At 41.4% G+C, this 16,012-nt stretch overlaps 1 protein-coding gene across 22 annotated transcripts in view; it reads left to right on the top strand.

Moving 5' to 3' along the window:
- SOX6 (SRY-box transcription factor 6) overlaps positions 1-16,012 on the top strand; it is a 621,788-nt gene that overhangs the window by 570,728 nt on the left and 35,048 nt on the right. For all 22 annotated transcript variants that reach the window (XM_059137084.1, XM_059137116.1, XM_059137061.1 and 19 more), the window contains one exon: positions 4,428-4,536. In XM_059137084.1, the coding sequence (XP_058993067.1) occupies positions 4,428-4,536 (109 nt within the window). The remainder of the gene's footprint in view (positions 1-4,427; positions 4,537-16,012) is intronic.

The following is a 16,012-nucleotide window of genomic DNA, read 5'->3' as shown; positions in this document are numbered from 1 at the left end:
TTTTCACTGCAGTGTAGGTAATGTAGGTAATGGCCCCTTCGGTGTATGTTCTGTGGCTGCTGTGTATGACCCCCTGACATTCTTAGAAAGAAGCTTTGAAGAAAGGTTGGTAAAGTACCCCTCATCTATAGACCATTGGAATAAAATATATCACATCATTGTCCCTCCATGTCTAGTTGTCAAATGAAATATATTTGTAAATCAAACGAGCAAAAAGCTTCTCTCGGTATTTACCGATCTCCACTTGAGTTTGCAGAAAAGGGGACCTTGTTGAAGTGAGTCGAGGTCTGCTGTAGGCTGGTCAGTGTCAGTAATCCTGACGGGGGGGTGGGGGGAGGGAGGTGCCCAGCACATCCCACAGTTCATGTGGTGTTTTCCAGGAGATGGCTGTGATCAGTCATCTCACAGATGGTTTGAAAAAGGCTTGTCTTGCTGGCAAGCAAACTGTTATTTAAGTACACAATCCTCTCTACTACTGAAACAGTTTTGCCAAACTTATCCAAGTATTCTAACATGCTTAAAGATGGTATAAATATCATTTATTGCTAGCAGTTTTCTTCAGACTATATGGAATGTCTTCCTGCTGCCTGATCTAAGTGTCCCAGTTTACATTATGGCCTTTACTGCCTCTGTTTGATGGAGTGATCAGTAAAAATTTAATGACACTATAAAATAATAAAAATGTCATTAATTTACCACGGATCTTGGATGCAGTGGTTGTAAAGTTACATTAATAAACAGAATATTTTTTACAACAAAAAGCATTGTTACGGGGGAACGTATAAATAACACACATAAATTTAAGAGCAATTTTACTGTTAGCACACACATTATTATGGAATAGCCAATAAGTGTATAAAACATAGTATATAAAATTTTATTAAAATATACTGTGCACATCAAAAATTCAGCTTTTATCTAAGTGCAAAGAAAAGCCATTATTGTGTGCTTACTGTTTCATTGCTGTTCTTTCCCCATATCACAATTTTACATTTGTTGCCAGTAAGAGGAAGTTGATTTTTTTTTTCTTAGATGGAAGCAAGGCTCTGTTCTTTTAGTCACCCCAAACCCATTCTCTTCCTCCACCGATGCAAAACCAAAATTGATCGATCTTGCCATGGTAGAGAGGGAGAAGTTGCTAATTTAATGCAAAGTTAAAAATAATGCCCGAGGAGTTGAATGGTTTGTTCAGTGACTCTGGAAATAAGGGATAATAATGCAGCAGTCTATCTGTCATCAGTGAGGCTGCCCCGTCATTGACTCTGATAATATGTGAAGATGATGGATGCCAGCGTCTTGTGGCTTGTAGCATTGAACATTCATCAGCTCTCACTAAAGGGGGCTTTATCATTTCAATATCTTTACTTAATATGCAACATCTATCTCATACATCATAATTTCAAAGCACTTAGAGAGCCAACAGTCCTACAACACAGCAGAGCTGACTTTCAGACTTTAATTTTTTTCAATAACTTTTATGTTGCCTGCATGTTTTGTGACTGACAATGCATAAGTAAGCGTCTGATCACATCACTGCATGTAAAATGCACCTTGTGCCGTCAACATGAAGATTGGGGAATGTTCCTGGGGAGGTTGAGATTCAATTAACATCGAGCTACTTTGCTTACATCTCCAAAATATCTTACTCCGGAGACGTGTGCATTGTGAGAGCTGGTTCAAGTGAGTGGAAAAATCTGGAGCGAAGAATTTGCCTCGCGCTGTCTGTATCTGGTGGATATAGGGGTATACTCATTGGCACTTACTGGCCAGAAGTTGAAGCCTCTTGTAGCTGAAGGGTCTCTGAACGAATCTGTGCTCATGTCCGTGTCCTGTATCTGCCAGGCTCACATCGCACCTCCCAAGCTTAGCCCAGCTGCCTGGAGCTAACTTGTAGACATCAGGCCCTCTTATCTTATGGTTATGTGGCTGGCAAATAAATATTCTGAGCTATTCTTTGAAGAAGGAAATCTTCTGGGAGACTAGGTAGAAATGTATATGAAAGGGCATGGCTTTGCAGGGTCCTTCTTTAATCTCAAACACAAGTGCTTAATATTACCAAATATAAAAGGCAGCCCACTGCCCAAAACAATTTTTATCATTGATTTATTTTCTGCCTGTTTAACAAGTGTTTCATGGGATATTCTTCCTTGACTTCTACTCTGTCAAAATATTGATATTTTATAAGGAAAGTGTCTCTGCAGAAGAATGTTTTTTTTCAATGAAGTCAGAAAAATGTATGACTTCAAAGACACTGTGAATGTGTTGTTGAATGTTCTGAATGTTTTTTGTTATGATTAAAAACAAGCTGATAATACTGAATTGTGAGTGCACTTCATTTTTTATAAAAGAAAAGATATTATCATCATGTAAGCTTTGTTGTCTTAGGATTTTACAAACCATGGCATGTAATTTTCCCTCTTCTCCTTCCCTGTCAAAATATTGATATTCTTTCAGGAACTTTATTTTTTTTTTACCGAGAATATTTTCCGGTAAAATCAAAGAGAATGAATGACTAGAAAGATACTTGAAATATGCATATTGATAGGTAGCACGGTCTGTTGATTTTCAGAGAAAGTTGTTTTTCCCCCCATGAAAATACAGCTAAAGGTTGTTCTTCCAAGAAGATTGCAGGTGTCACATCAAAACTCCTTTTGCATTTAACATAGGGAAAGCATTCACATGCAAATATTTGAAATGCGAAACAATGTGATAAAACAAAGGTTGAATATTTTGCTTTCTCTGGTACTACTCATCTTCACTTCAATTCTTTTTCTTTACATCATGACAACCAAAAGTGCTACTCCAAAATAGAAATTGGCTGATTAAAAGCAGCTGTCCTCCCCCCCCTCAATGTGTGAAACTCCCACATGGCTTGTGGTTGCTTTCTGTTGTGGCCTGCATCTGGGTTAATTTGTTCTTGTGCAGTGGTGTTTTCACATCAGAAGATATTGGGGAACCATGCCTAATTTGCTTTTTATTTTCATTCTGTTTTTTATAAGTGTCGTATTTCAGAGGTTTGCCCATAGCCCACTATTGTAACTGGTTAGTATTACCCAGTTGGGGAAATTCATGATTATGATTTTGTTGCAAACCTTTCCTAGACATGGTGCTAGATGAAAGCAAGGTTTATGCTGTGTTTTCTTCCAACGCAGATTTCCACATATTCCACGATGAAGGGGGAACTGGAAGACTTCCTGCACAATTTGACTGATGGGAATTAATTATAGAAATATAATGATATTCAAAAATAATCATATTAGAAAGCACAAATGTAGTGGGACTGTACAAATGAGACACAGCCTCTATCAAGTAATTGTATGTTTGCTCTTTAAGAATATTTCCAAGTTTCTAAACATCTTACAGAAGAGAACACTCACAGAGTGTTTCCGTCTAATGCCGAACATGCTCAGTACAGAACTAGGTCATTGAACAATAGACCGAACAGCAATCAGCACTCTCCTGCTGCATAATGCATTAAGTATAACATGCAGAAACCATTCCCGGAGCTGGAAGCTGCTATTTCATGTCTGTAAATTCAAGCTGACATGACATTTAATATTGTTTCATAGTAATGAACAACAAGGTTTCATTCATTCATAAGCACCACACAAAGCCAAGTTTGAGTCTGGAGAGTAGCGAGGAGGCGAGAAGGGGACACGCGCTGTGTTTTTGCAGACAAGAACACCATCTTAGTGACGGTCAGTGAGCCCTTGGCTACTGATCCAGAGAGCTGCAGAGGAAGAGTTCCATGTGCTATTTCAGGCTCCTTCTCCTAGAAGAGCTGGTTCACAAGCATTGCATCCTTGAGTTTCCCTCCTATAGCGGCAGGAGATTTTCACTTTCCTCACTTAATGGCTGGGCGAGGAGTAATCTCCTTTTTACTTCCTGGGGAAGTTCCAGTGGCAGCTCCCAAGCAGAATAAGAGCATCCGTGCCATCATCTCCTCTGGCTGCTTTGAAACATTTGTTTTTGAAATCCTCTTGCCTAAAATTCTGATTGGTATTTTCACAAAAACACCAAGGCGAACTGTGATCTCTAATTGAGAAAATTCCTCTCCCGTGAACTAGCGGTAGATTTTAGCGGGGATTGTTCTTTCACGTTTTGCACTTCAGGCTCAAACCTTTCCCTTGTGTTCCTCTTAGACTCCTGGAGCAAATCCCAGTGAGAGAAGATGTGCAGTGCTGCCCGGCGGGCTTCCTGACACCGGTTTCCTTTCCTTGCAGGTACTTCGCGTTAGACGCGGCCAGCGCTATGGGTGCCGCCATCAGGCTTTAGCGGAACCTTCCTGAGAGCCTTTCTGAACCCACTGTTGGTCAGAAACAATGTTTGTAAATCCAAGTCTCGCCCACAAAAGCGAGATAGAAACTGGAAGGAAAAAGTGGCTGCTTCGGAAGCTAGAATAAGCCTCTGATTATTCTTTCCTCTAGGAAAGAACACGCTTTGAGAATCTGGGGCCCCAGTTAACAGGAAAGTCGAGTGAAGATGGGAAGCTGGGCCCAGGTGTCATCGATCTTACGCGGCCGGAAGATGCAGAGGGTGAGTAGCTTTGCCCTAGCTCTTTGCTGCTGCTCTGGGAGGTTGTGACAGTGCAACGGAGTCAGCTCTAGGACCTTCTGCGGTCTTTCCTGAGACTACCGGCTGGATTTTTTTGGCAAAGCAGAAGAAATGCTAGCCTCCGCTATATATTAGAGCTGAGAACGTTAAGAGGTAGCTAGATTCTATATTACTGAACATACAGCTGTTCATGGACTTGAAGGTGCCACTTTCCAGTTGCTTAATAAAAGGACCCTCTGCCTTCCAGTGAGTAACAGAATCCTGTGTGTCATCATCCGTGTCCCTGAATTCTTGCTAAAAAAGGACTAACAGACAAAGGAGGATATTTTTTTTTTTAACCCTAAATCAAGTGAGTCCCAGGTGCAGCCAAACCATTTTGGAAACTCCGTGATGGTTTGCAGCAGATCCTGCATAAAATTAATTGCTTGGGCAAGGCCCAGCGTGTGCCCGAGCACTAAGCGTTACTAAAATCTTTGGAAAGTCTGGGTGGAAAGACCAGCTTCACTCTCAGTGGGTTTACCCACAGCCCTATCAATGCCTGTCCACTTGTCTTCCCTTTTTGTTTGTTTGTTTTAAATGCACAAGCAGCAAATCAGCAGAAATTGCTCCCCAGAGGCTGGGTGCAATTTATGAGTTAGGTCAGCACTTCAGTAAGTAATGTTGCCTGGTTATTTACTGTGTCCTCACAGAGTAGGGACTGGTTTTCCCGTTAGCTGTTCCTTTGGCAGAGTCCCTCCCACCAGTCAGGGAAGATTAATTTGTTCTCTTCTGAGTAACACAATACTTCAACCAACTTGGGTCCCAGCTGAAGTTCTTTAGCTCGAGGAGAAGAATCTTACCATTATCCTCTTCACTGGCAGAATTTCTTTCAGGACCCTAATCCCCTGAAAACACTCGGAGACATTTCATAGCCACATCTGAACTGGGCCTGGCTTCTGTGGAAAGCTTGGGGCCATCTCAGCAGTTCAGCAGTCCGGGGCATGAGGGCTAAAAGATGGACAGCGTCAAACATTAGGAAGCAGGGGCGCCTGGCTGGCTCAGTGGGTTAAAGCCTCTGCCTTTGGCTCAGGTCATGATCTCAGGGTCCTGGGATCAAGCCCTGTATCGGGCCCTCTGCTCAGCAGGGAACCTGCTCCCCCCCACACACACCTCTCTCTCTGCCTGCCTCTCTACCTACTTGTGATCGCTGTCTGTCAAATAAATAAATAAAGTCTTAAAAAAAAAAAAAATTATGAAGCACTTCGGAGTTTCCAGAAGGCAGATTTTTAAAATACCGAACAGGAGAGACTGATGTTTAATGATAGTTTTGGGGACAAGGTGTTAAATTCTGATTGGTACATGTGTGGGGTCTGGGGGAAGGACAGGGAAGAGGAAGAGAAAAGGAGGAGGAGGAAGGGAGGGATAAAGAGGACTCAAAACCGGATATACACCCACTGACTTTTGTGAAGAATGGGTACCAAGGGCACAACTGATATTTTATAGGTGGTTAGAAATACAGGTTTTTTTTTTCATGAGGATTGAGGTTCCTTGGTCTCGGGGACCAGTTATTCAGGTCTGGGCTGTCTCAATTCTGTTGCAAGGTCATACCACAGAGTACCCAAGTGTTTGACTGAACACCGTGAAATATTTTTCATCACTTTGGAGGTTTCAGTCTGTTCATTTTTCCATAGACTAGGAGGGATAGGGTTCTAGCACCTTATCCGTGTTCCAGAAGTTCTCTTAATCTGTCATCCTTCCTTCTTCATTGGGTTTCTTAACTGTATAATGGCTCTACATATGGTCAGTCCCCTCTCAATAATGCTAATGTTTTAGTTAATGATACCATGGGCTCGGTAAATTAAAAAGCATGATCGGAGTGACTAACCATTGTGAAAGGAGAAAATGAAAACCTTAACTGTAGGGAAACATATCACATAGAAATATTTTTGGAAGTTCCGTTTATACCCAGATCATCAGGATTCAGACCAGTTTCCTGGCTACTTTGGTTTCTGTTCCTGTTGTTTGTTCATTAGCAAATATTTTTGAAGCCCTTACCTGCCAGAGACTGTGCTAAGGTTTTACACCTATTTCTTCACATAAACCTTCCACAACTCTGTGAAGTTATTATTTCTTCTCCACTTTCCAGATGAGAATATCAAAGGTGAGAGAAATCAAGTAACTTGCCACCAGTCACGTAGGGTAGAGCTGAGAGTTGAGAACCCAGGCTCCTGAGCCCCGTACTTTACTGCAGGCCATGTAAACACAGATAAATACATGGTACCTTCACTTCTCTGAACAAACTCCTTGTGACCTTCCTCAATATGACCCATTTCCTCTCCCTAAATATAGCAAGTCATGCCGTACCCCAGCTCTCGTGTTACTCGGTCACACAGAGCAGCAGTGCCTGGTGAGTGTAATAGTAGAAGGGCTGTAGTGGCCCAGGAGCTTAAGGAGCGTGTGAAAACCTCCCTTCAGAAGCTTGCCCAGAGTTGCCATTGAGACCTCATGTGCTTTGGGGGACTGTGAGTTCATGAATGGAGTCAAGTTACTGGCTCTCCGATGGACAGAAGCGCCCTGCCTTTGTGAGGACGGCTGGAATGGGCAGCAGCCTTCTGCTGACTTCGGGATATTTCCTGGCGTCTGCTCAAGTAAGAGCTGATTGCAAAGCCTGCTGGGGTTACAGTTCCTATTAAAGTCAGAGCAGATAGCAGGTACACATGATACTTCTCTCTACTTCGCTCCTTCGCATTTCCCTTAACAGGAAGAGTAGGCAGGGACTGCAGTAAAAGAATAACTATGACTTATAAACTCCTTCCGTCAGCTTATGGTCTAAATAAAAAAGAACAAAATAAAACATTACTGAAGTGTCAATCATGTGCCAGAACTAGACACTAGATAAACCAAGGGAAGCAAAACAGATATGTTCCTGACCTCTTGGAGTTTAAAGTCTAGTGAAGGAAGACAGAAATTTGAAAGGGAAATATCTACAGACAGGCAGGCATAATTACCACTGAGAAAAGTCCTAAAAAGATCAAGACTTCGTTGTGCCCCATAGAGATTCAGAGTGAAAGCTACTTAGGTCAGCTCAGTTGGCCGGTGAGTCTTGCAGCTCTAGCCTGGCACACCACCTCTTCTCAGTCCACCCGTGATCATCTCCATGTTTCCTCTGGTTTGGCACAGCAATTAAAATGTTTTCCTCAGCTTTACTGAGATAGAATTGATATATAACAGCATAAATTTCAGGTGTACGATGTGATGGTTTGGTACCCAGACATATTAGGAGATGATTACCACAATAAAGTTAGTTAATACCTCTATCACCTTACATAATCTCCTCTTTTTTTATGAGAAAATTTAAGATCTACCTTCTTAGCAACTTTCAAGTATATAATGCAGCATTGTTAATTTTAGTCCCCATGCCGTACCTTAGCACCCCACAGCGTATCCATCTTAAAACTGGATGGTTATATACTCTTTGACTAACTTCTCTCCCTTTTCCCCCCTCCCCCTCAACCCTAGAAATCACCATTCTACTCTGTTTCTGAGTTTGCCATTTTTAGATTCCACATGTAAGTGAGACCGTACAGTGTTTCTTGGTCTGACTTATTTCACTTTGCATAATGTCTTCAGGGCCCACCCATGTTGTCACAAATGGCAGGACTGTCTTCTTGTTTGTGGATGAATAATATGCATCTACGAAACTCCTTCAAGAGTTTCTGTGTGTGTGTTTGTGTGTGTGTGTGTGTGTGTGTAGATATGTACAGAGTTAAAGAGTTAAAGAAAATGTGATCGTACACACACACACACTCATCCATCAGTGTACACTTAGGCTGTCTCCATGTCTTGGCTATTGTGAATAAGGCACAAGAGTCATCTTAAAGGGCTGGGCTGTCCTCCCACTTGCGCCCCGTCCTCCTGTGAGGCTTCTGAAGACACTGAAGTACGTCAGCTTAGGAGATGAGGGCCTGTTCCAGCTGGGCTTCCCAGGAAAATATCTGCCAGTCGTGAAAATGCCAATATCACTTAGTAAGCAACTTGCGGACCTGCTTCGCAGCTCTGAACATGGAGGCAGCAAGGGAAAGGTCACCCAAAGAGGCAGCTGTGCATGTGTATTAAACACTCATCAAAATCAAATGACAAAACCATAAGCCAGGAAAACAGAAATTAAAAATATAAAAGGCAAATGCCTTCAAAATTTTATTTTTAAAGTCCAGCTGTTATTTGGCTTGAATATGACAAGACAGCATTTCTTGTTCACCATGATATTTATAAAACTACAAATTCATTGGTGCTGGGGGCTTAGGAAACATGTGTAAGGTCTTGTTATACTTTGAAGCAGTTGATGGCTTACTGTGTACTGAGCACCAAAAGTGCGCTAGCCCCTCTGTGGGACATGGAAGGGAGAGAGGACTCGATTAGTCATCTGTCACCCCATATTAAGAATGATGAACAGCTGTATGGACTCCTCCCATGGCATTTCCCCTCTCCTCGTCATCCTCCGGCAAGAGTGTGATGCTTCCTCCAACTCTCCTAATTTCAAGGTTGCAAACCAGAGTGGGAAGGGCACTGGCCCAGTTGTTGGGAGGTTTGGATTAAGGCTCTTTTACTAAAGGATGGCAAACGAGTGACTAATGCCTCCTTATCTCTCAAAAGAGAGGTTCTGGATTCCATTACCTTTAAGGCCTCTTCCAATTCCAGGCCTGGACACGGAGTGTGTGCTCCTTATAGGAAAGGTGACCTGGGCATGATAGCTTCCGCTTAGGGTTTTTTTTTTTTTTTTTTTTTTTCCCAGAGAAATGAAAGAGGAGACCAGTACCTTTGAGAGGATATTTGTGCCACTTGTTGCATCCAGTTTTCAAGTCCCTTGAACTTTTCTTTTTCTTATAGGGACATTCTCTCTGGTAGTAATTCCCAGTTGCCTTTCAGCAGCTCCTCTTCTCTTCGTCCAGCAATAACAGTTGTGGCTTGCCTTCTTCATATTCTTTCTATCCTATTTCTTCTCTCTCTCACACCTGGGATCTCTAAAGAAATATTTTATTTTTTTCTCTGTTTTGTAGAATATAGGGTAAGAAAACATTTTCCTAAGACTTCTTTTAATTCCCAAGGATCAGAGGGAGGCTGCACCTCATTTTGATGCAGAGAATAGTGGGATATGAGCTCTGAAAGTGATTATCATCAGCCAGACTTCTGGACCCTGGGCTAAAACCGTGGTGATGTGTTGTCTGTCCTCCATGTATTAAAACTTGCATTGATTTGATTGGAAATAGATACGTGCACCAAGAACAATCCCTTTTCGAACTATTGCTCTTAGAGTCCCAGATTTGCTTAGAAGAGTTTTATAGATTTGTACTGAATTGTGAATTGGATCCCAGCCAACACAGACTTTACCCTCCTGAAAGCTTTATTTTTGGGTGAGCTTCTGATTGCTTCTACACTTTATACCTCAGGTTAGCTCTATTATTGTCAACTTAAGCTCTCTGGTTGTAGACAAATAAGAGAGACCACAACTTTTCCTTTTTTTCCCCTTAAAAATATACCACTTAATATTAACATTATTAGTAACATTAATATTATTTTCTCATAAAAATTCTGTTTACCCTTGGATTCACACTCTCTGAAGTCTGTGGAGCTTCTTTCATTCCCTTTCCCCTCCCTGCATCCTTTTTCCTGATGGGAAGGGAAGATTGACGTGAAGATACACAGCTTATTCAAGGCAGCACAGGGAAGCTATAGAGTAACCTGGTGTGGAGTTTAAGGGCTACAGTGACTTATACTTTGGGATGTGAAAGCCATTATTCGTTCAAGCCCACTGCACTACAGTGCATTGCACTGCCACACTTAGATTCCCAGAATTGGAATAAAGGAGAGACATCACCAAATTTACAGTTCCAGCCCAGAAATCCCTTCTTCTATCCCTGACAAGTGGTCACCTCATTTGAACACTTCTGTTCAAATGCATCTCCTAGTCTATTAACAGAAAACTGACTACTTCTTGAGAAGCTCATTCTGATTCTAATGATTAATTCTTTGTTCTCGGTAGCCAGAATTTGTTTCTGCTTCCTTGTAACTTCTAGTCATTGGTTCTAGTCTGACTTCTGGGTTCCCAAATAAATAAATAAATAAAACTCCTGTTTCTCCACATGACACTCCTCTAGATATTTGCTCAAGGATTAGGGGATTTAAATTCCAGTCGCTCCACCCTTGGCGGGTCCCTTTCTTTCCGTGAATTTTTGTATCTGTAGCTGAAGAAGTTGGTCCAGGTGATTTCTAGTTGGCAGTTTTTTAACTGTCTTATTGTACTGCCATATAATTGAAATCAGTCACCTTTAAGTCAACTAGAATGTAACAAGTATCAATTAAGAACCACACCATCGGGGTGCCTGGGTGGCTCAGTGGGTTGAGCCGCTGCCTTGGGCTCAGGTCATGATCTCAGGGTCCTAGGATTGAGTCCCGCATTGGGCTCTGTGCTCAGCAGGGAGCCTGCTTCCTCCTCTCTCTCTCTCTCTGCCTGCCTCTCTGCCTACTTGTGATCTCTCTCTGTCAAATCTTTTAAAGGAATAAAATTGTTATAGAAATATATTATCTCTATAATGAGATGTCTTTGCCCAAGAAGGAATCCAAATACTAGAGTATATATATATATATATATATATATATATATATCAGGCATAAAAAGATGGGAAATTGTACATATTAAAAGAAAAGACGGAGGTAAATCCGAATTGTGTCGGGGGCTTATGGGTCTGACTATGGAGTCAGCCTAAGACGGTGTTTCCAGGGATCTTAGAGGAAGTGATAGGCAAAGCAGTTTCTATGGAACCATTAGGCTGGGGTCCGAAGCCAGGATTAGCAACCTGGAGGCCCATGAGGACTGAGTAATAGCCACGGGCTGGGAGATAAGCCGAGTTCACCAAGCCCTTGGCTCCAGACTAACTCTGTTGTATGAGTATCACAAAAATGTATTTTACTGTGGATATAAACAGTTTTAGAGGAGCCTGTGCACCAGTTTATATCAGCACTATATATAAAGTGCCGCTCTCTTAAACAAGCAAATAAACTTCTCTTAAAGAAATATATTTGCTGTGTCTTAAAAGCTCCCAAATAACTTTTAATGTTGGTGGAAAACAATTTCCATTGAACTCTCCAAGTGATGGATTGTCCTGATGGGGCAGGAGAGTGAAATGTCAAGATTCTTGTATAACTTCATCCCCTAATACTCCATAAAGGGAGCTCAACCTGCTTCTCAGAGTTGCTTAAGCTAGGAAGCCTGAAGAGCTTGCCTCCCTTTACTGAGGAAACTAGTCCTGGCCAAGAGGTCTCTCATTGGGCTGGCTTCTTCTCTAAAGAAGTGTCAGGACAATGCATATAACCACTGTGCGTACACACACACACACACACACACACACACAAACACACACACTACCCCTAGCTAATTTTCTGACTGAATATCATCTACCCTAGGGGGGAAAATACTTGTCTGTGCTATTACTAAATCACACAGAAGTACTTCCCCAACTTGTTTGAGAAACTGGGCCACAAAAGATTAACATCTACCATGAAAATTAGATCCGAGATAAGAGCAGCCTGCGTATGCTCCCAGTGGGACTGCAAAATCAGTTCACGCCTCCTCAGTACCATGTCGGTCTGCTTCACGTGTTCCAACACATCAGAGCAAACCCTGGCTGGTAGAGGTCTATCTGCCATGTTCGGACTGACTATGTAGCTCTTGGGGTATGGACCCTGGCTGGGTTACCCGTCCCAGAGTCACCCTATCTTGGCAGCAAGGGCCATTTGACTTGCTGCCTACAGGCCAGTGAATTCAGCCCAACCTCAGCCTGGTGGGACTTAAAGAGCATCTGGCCAATTTGGAGTGCTTTTTAAATTCTTTCTGCTTAAGGTCAGGACTGGATTTGAGATCAACTTTCTCCCTCCCTTCCCCCAGTTGGTCCTTTCCTCTTTTTCAAGTTCTGATAACTGTGCTTCTAACTTACTTCAAAAAGTTGATAACCACCTAGCTCTTTCTCATTTTCTTGTTACCGACTTAATCTTTTTTTTTAACTAACATTTTTTTATTTTTCAACATCTCCTTCTTTTATATTCATGATCTCACTTTACTTGGCTTGTCTACGACTGTTCGCTTGTGCCCGCTGCCTGCCATTTCGTACGTACTCTAGCGGTGGTTCTCTGTAGACTGAATTGCTGACGACAATAGTCAAACCTTTCCAATCAGGATCCATCCGTACTTCAGGGGCCCCCAATCTTCAGTTTCACTCCCATGTTCATGTTACAATGTACTGATTATCTCTTATGTGCACAGAACATATGGGCATGGCAGGAAGGATTTTTGTAAAGACGGACTGCACTATATTCTCTAAGAGCTAGTAATGTGGTTGGGATTATAATAGCAACACATAGAAAACAAAGCAACTGAGGGGGTTACGCGTGCAGGTCCGTCATTAAGGAACCAGAAAAAATGTGCTGTTTATAAAAAGAAGCTACAGTGCCTTTGGACAACAAATATAGCTGGAGATAAGCTTAGGTTTGGATGAGCAGAGAGAAGCAGAAGAACTTTCCATTTAGGGAATAATCCAGGCAGATTCAGGAATGGTAAAGCACACAGACATGTATAAAGAAGTTCCAGAAGGGAAGCATCACCTTTCTGACTCTTGTGTTCCCCACCAAGCCCAGTAAAAGCCTCACATATATTTGCACTCAGTAAATATTTTGGAATTGAATGTGTTATGGAAATATCTGGGTTCCATATTGGGATGGCCTTGAATGCCGGGCTCAAAAGTTTGGACTTTGCCACCAAATAGGCATTAACCTTTAATTGTTCAAGATTGACTTAGATTATAGAGGTTAAAAATAATGGAAAAGCAGTAGTTAGTTTTGTCTGGGATATCTGTTAGTCTCTTTATTCCTCTGTTCTGTTTAATAGCCTTTGGGGGGGGGCGTGCAATTCAATGAGTGTCCTTTCTTATAACATTATCAGAGAGCTGAGTAGGAATCTTTTAGGACTTTGATAGTGCAGACCATCTTTAGTCCAAAAGTAGGAGGACTTTTCATCCAAGTCATATTAAAAATACTTCTTTTCTTCCTGGCTATCTTGTTCATTTAAGTGTGATTTCACCTTGTCTGGGGTGACTGACGGATGTTTTACAGATCTCTCCTGTAACTTTTGCCTCTCATTAGTGGAAAGTGGTTCTTTCAATTGTTTTTGTTCAGTAACTACTTACCTTAGAGATGATGCCCCATATTAGGTCTTGGTACCAGAGGGAAGCAAGTGTGTAAGAATCCGTGGGTGTTTGCATTATACTGTAGACTGTTACATTTAGGAGGAAGCTGTAAAAACTAACTCTGAACTAAAACTTAATATCCCAAGTCTTAGCCCCGGAGAGAAGAATTTCATAAGCAATATATTCAACCATTTTAAATTTACACTAAAAATACAAATTGCAGCTTACTGGTTTATATATACTTTCATGGCAGAGAAATCACTTCATGCTGCTTCAATCTAAGCTCACGTTTCGCGGGGAAGTCTGGTCCCACATGAGGACAAAATGGAAAGGGAGAATGATCAGTCCATGTTGCAGACTTACAGAACCGTTAGTGGAGGAGAAAGAAGAACAACAAACAGTCAAATGTCCCTGAAACTACCTTGCCCTTCGTTTATTACAGTCTCATAGTCAATAATCCTAATCCTTTGGTATTTTTGAAAGAGTCTTTAATGAAAAGCTGATCCATAAATTTGCAAGATAATGATCCCTTGCTTTTTTTTTTTTTTTTTTTTTTTTTTCTGGCCAGGATTGAGCAGCATAGTCTGGTTACAGTTTCCACATGTGGGGACTGGGGGATATGAGATGGTCTTTTGGGGTTGGATCCTGTCATATATGATACATTTTAGCTCTCCATCGTAGAGACCCTTTTGAATATTTTTAGGCTTCAGGCAGAAAAGGAACTCCGTGAAGTAGTAAATTGTACTCTCCAGCTAACGTGTGGGTTCATTTTATAACTACTCTGAAGAACAGGCCTGTGCAGTATGGGAAACATCACCAGGTACGGGGAAAGACTGGAAATGGAATAGTTAGGAGTTAAGCCTCTGATGTGTCCTAACTACTGGACTAGACATTCTACGACTTGTCTTGCTGGTTCTGCTGCTGCTATTTCTAAGGGCAGCTACTGCTTAGTGAGTGGTCCCTGGGTTCTAGTAGATGAGCTAAGAAATTTACATTCCTATTTAATCTTCACAAGGATCCTGCCAAGTAAAAATGATTAGCTCTCTTTTGTCAGGAGATGAGATTACCGTTTAGAGAAGAGAAATAGTTTTCCCAAGTTAGGAAAGGTCAAATGTACAGATAAAACTCAGATCTGTCTAACTACGCAGTGTCTGAGCCGCACTGACTCTCATTTTTCTCCAAGATGAGCTGATTGAGTTGCTTGCGTTTGTTGGAGTAGATTTTCCTGTTGGTTTTCATTAAAAAGCAGGGGAAAAAATGAGGAAACAGAAACTTCTGAAAGTTTTTAAAAAATCTTTCAAACTGTTCAAGTATTAGGTACCTTTCAAATACTTTCACCAGATTCTTGGGGTGAAGAATTTTCTGGTGGATCTTGGAAATGAGTTGACTGCTGCAAATGCTTCTATTATTATTTTCGTACTATAACCTAATAAAAACATTTAGTTTTTACTGCGCCCATGATCTGCATCTCTCATTCTAATAAAAGGCAAATTCCCTGAAACAAATAGAGAAGAGAAACCAATTAAATGGGTTTTATTGAGTCTTAAAAGCCAAGTCCAGATGCGACTGAAACATTTCAACTGACCATTTTAGAAATTAATTCTGATGGCTAACGTGAAACTTAGGGTATAGTTATATCTGAGTTCCTTGTGATTTTGCCACTTACCAACCATGAGATCTGGTCAGTTTCACCTAAACCTCAGTTTCCTCATGTGGAATAAGGAATGTGAATTAGATGATCTTTAATACCCCTCTCATGTTAACATGATCCTATTCTATGAGCGTATTTTATCTGTTTCTGATGACCCTGCTGTCTGTTTGAATACACGCTTCAGTTGTACATATTTACATGCATGCTACAACACTAGAACACCTTCCCGATTTAAGATTTCCAAAAAGCTCAGACTTGACCTGCCATCCTTTCGAGATTTCCCAGGAAGTGGGGAAGCTGGGATTTCAGAATTATGTGGTGTGGCAAGTCAGTAAAAGAAGCCAGATTAGAACCAATGCTCTCTAGGTCCCAAACACCGAAGGGTGTCTTTTCCCTTCAAAGCCTTGTCATTTTGCAGGGTGCTCAAGGAAGGCAAGGTGTTTAGTAGGATATGATAAAATGGGGTTTATTCAAAATCTAATTTCAGAAATTCCCAGGTTCTAAAGCAACCTGTAGATATTTGAGTCTCACTCTAGAATGTTCACTGTTGGAGATGTCCACTGCTCTCTGCCTTTGAGTATTTATTTCCCAT

This window comes from Mustela lutreola, chromosome 1 (genome assembly GCF_030435805.1).
Source record: "Mustela lutreola isolate mMusLut2 chromosome 1, mMusLut2.pri, whole genome shotgun sequence".
Lineage (NCBI taxonomy): Eukaryota > Metazoa > Chordata > Mammalia > Carnivora > Mustelidae > Mustela > Mustela lutreola.
Note: the sequence above shows the minus strand (reverse complement) of the source record. Positions and strands in the feature narration are given on the sequence as shown.